At 36.1% G+C, this 3,043-nt stretch overlaps 1 protein-coding gene across 1 annotated transcript; it reads right to left on the bottom strand.

Annotated features, from left to right (window-relative positions):
• Positions 1–252: 252 nt before the first annotated feature.
• On the bottom strand, positions 253–1,974 carry LOC109237126 (putative late blight resistance protein homolog R1C-3). The gene is made up of 3 exons (XM_019403389.1): positions 1,872–1,974; positions 1,372–1,478; positions 253–879 (listed from the first exon to the last, which is right to left on the bottom strand). Exons 1-3 carry the CDS (start codon positions 1,972–1,974, stop codon positions 253–255), a joined length of 837 nt encoding a protein of 278 aa, XP_019258934.1.
• Between the last annotated feature and the right edge of the window lie 1,069 nt (positions 1,975–3,043).

Genomic DNA, 3,043 nt, shown 5'->3' on the forward strand with positions numbered 1-3,043 from the left:
ATTTTGTGATAGCTGTAGAAAACTTTCAGAGAATAATAATAAAATATTTTCCTTCACCATTACTTGAAATTGGTTGGACTTAAAAATCACAAGACTAAATTCCTTCAAAAAGAAAACAATATCCTAAGTACAAAATGGTCACATTGTCTTACTTATCTCATAAAATTATACACATGAATACAAAGTAACATTCTTACAGACCTAACTGATTCGGACCTCAACAAAGCTTGCATAGTTGTCTTCAATGTCTTGCTAAATCTGCTTGGCAGAATTCCCAACAGATTTTGCACAGCCCCATGTATCAATTACCTCAAGTGTGGTTATTTCTGCAAAATCTTGAGGGATTGAATCCAAATACTTGCAACCTAAAATGGTTAGTATTTGAAGGCACGCAAAGTGATCACTACTGGTTCTCCAGTACTTGATGTTCAAGAATCCCAATTGCAAGAATTTCAAGCTGGGAAAACCTTGTTCAATTACTTCACACTCGTCGCCTTTGAAGGGATTATATTCTATTTCGAGGGCCTCGAGTTTGGGCAACTTACCAACAATGCTCAAATCCTTCCACGGCAAGAAAAACTCTCCACTAAAAGTCATTATCTTAAGGTATTGTGGAAAAGCATCTGGAGGAGGAAGAAACAATATTTGGGAGTAGTATGCACAAAAAGCAACTGGACTATTATAGGGATAATGTTCCTGAAATTTCATATCAACACGAAAATTCAATTTCTCGAGGTGATCTAAATACCAAAGATCATGAAGAGAGTTCTTTTGACAACTACGCCTGTAGTCTTCTTCGCTACCACATATCTTCAACTTCTTTAGTTTGGGAAGCAGTCTAAAGAAATCACAATATAAAGGATTCCATCCGGAGAGATGCTGCAAAGTTTGCAAAACCAAACTTCGCTCTCCAGACCCAAAATTACTAGTGTAATTCCATTTCAAAGTTTTCAAATCACAACTTTTTCACTAGAATTAAAATGAGTCATGTAATTCCAGTCCAAACAGAGGTGCCCCAAATGCAACATGTCAAAAATTTCCATTGGTAATCTGAAACGATGAGGCTTATAATGGTATCTCGTATTCTTAAGATGAAGAGTTTGCAGATGATGAAGACTAGCTATGGACGGAGGAACAAGAATTATTGCATTCGTGAGGGAGAAATCAGCAGAACATCCAAAACAAGGTATCTCAAGTCGATTAATTCGAGTATGAAACTAGGTAAAGAAGGATCTACCAATTTCACATTATCAAGAGCTAACGCTCGTAGTAGCTTGAAGTTTACCATCTCTGAATTACGTTGCACGAGAGATATGTCATTACTAGAAATTCGAGCTATGGCAACGCTTTTTATTGCTACAGATCCATAACCGTTGCTATAGGTATTCTATTGTTACGGTTATAACTGTTACAAACAATTGTTGGAACTACCGGGACACTTAGCAACTGAACCGTTGCAATAGTCTCAATAATTGTTCCTATAGATGTGTATATGGCAACGGTTTATATAACCGTAGCAATAGATACATCTATGGTAATTGTTGGATGTATTGTTACGGTCATTTTAGTTCCCTCCTTATTTTTCACCCAAAATTTTAATACCCGCTAAAATAAGGTGTGGCCCACAATCTGACTTTTTTTTTTTAGTTTTATATCTAGTTTCATCGAAAATATATATATGTAAACCCCTAAAATATGCGAAATATGTTAAACTCCATCCGAAAAAATCCCCTAATTCTTTCACATCGAAAATTACGAGGCTCCTCCGATTAGTTTCATCGAAAATTACCGGGCTCCTCCTCCATAGTTTCATCAGAAATTTTGAGGAGATCGATCGAGTTTCGAGGCTCCGAAAAATCATCGGAAATTACCAGGCTCCGAAAAATCGACAATCTCCTCCAGGCTCGTCCATAGTCGAAAATCTCCTCTGTTCCGACGATCGAAAATCGCCTCCAGGCTCAACAACTCCTCCATAATCGGCCGTACTAGAGGCGGCGTGCTAATCCTTTAGAGTTTCTCCAAATCTGACTCGGTAAATATATTCTTAGCAGCTTTTTAAATTTTTAGCAGCTTTTTAAATTTGTTTTTCTTTAAATTTCTGGGTTGGTTTTAGCAGCTCAACTTGAGTTTTTGTTAAATTTCTGGGTTATTTTTTTTAATTTATTTTTGTTTAAATTTCTAGGTTGAAGGCTTAAATTTCTGGTTTTTGTTTAAAATTTTGTGGCCAAAGCAATGGTATTGCTAAGATTTCCACCAATTGAGTATTTGAAAGAAGCGTTTGCCTGTAATTCCTGTAATTTCTGTAATTTCTACTGTTTGAAAGAAGTGTTTCGAGGCTTCTTCTGTAATTTCCTGTTCCTAAACAGTTTTAAGACCTTTAGAAACATGTATTTATAAAGTTATAAACAAAGTTTAGTTTGTAGTTGATGAAATGAGGTGCTAAATCTGTGCCCTTTTTTACACGAACATCGGTATAGTGGGAGTTTAGTACACTGCGGTACCCTTTTAATAATAGGTAAACATTTAAATGTTTGGGTACTTCAAATCTGTTGTACATAGCTTGCAAAAAGTGCATTAATCGCTATTGGCATTATAGAAATCTGGTGGAGGATTATTTGGTTGTTCATGGGTTTGTTGATGGTTATACAAAATGAGTTTTCCACGGGGAGGGATTTTCCTAGAGAAATACACCTTCTCCAAGCAATGATGATGAAGGTTCTAACATGCGTGACGATATTGATGGAATGCTTCATGATACATTTAGAAATATAGAGGGTCAGACAGGGGATGAAGAAGGAGCTGGGGAAAGACAATCTGAAGATGCAAGGAAATTTTTCAAATTACTAGAGGAAGCAAAATAAGAGTTATATCTGGGTGTGAAAATTTCAGTAAACTGAGTTTCACTATTCGGTTGTACTTGCTTAAATCCTTGCATGGGTTGAGTAATGTGGCTTTCTTAGATTTGTTAGAGTTGATAAAAGAGGCATTTCCCTTTGCGCTCAACAAGGCTAAAAACATGATAAAAGATTTGGGTCTTCATTAT

This window comes from Nicotiana attenuata, unplaced genomic scaffold (assembly GCF_001879085.1).
Source record: "Nicotiana attenuata strain UT unplaced genomic scaffold, NIATTr2, whole genome shotgun sequence".
NCBI classification, from domain to species: Eukaryota; Viridiplantae; Streptophyta; class Magnoliopsida; order Solanales; family Solanaceae; genus Nicotiana; species Nicotiana attenuata.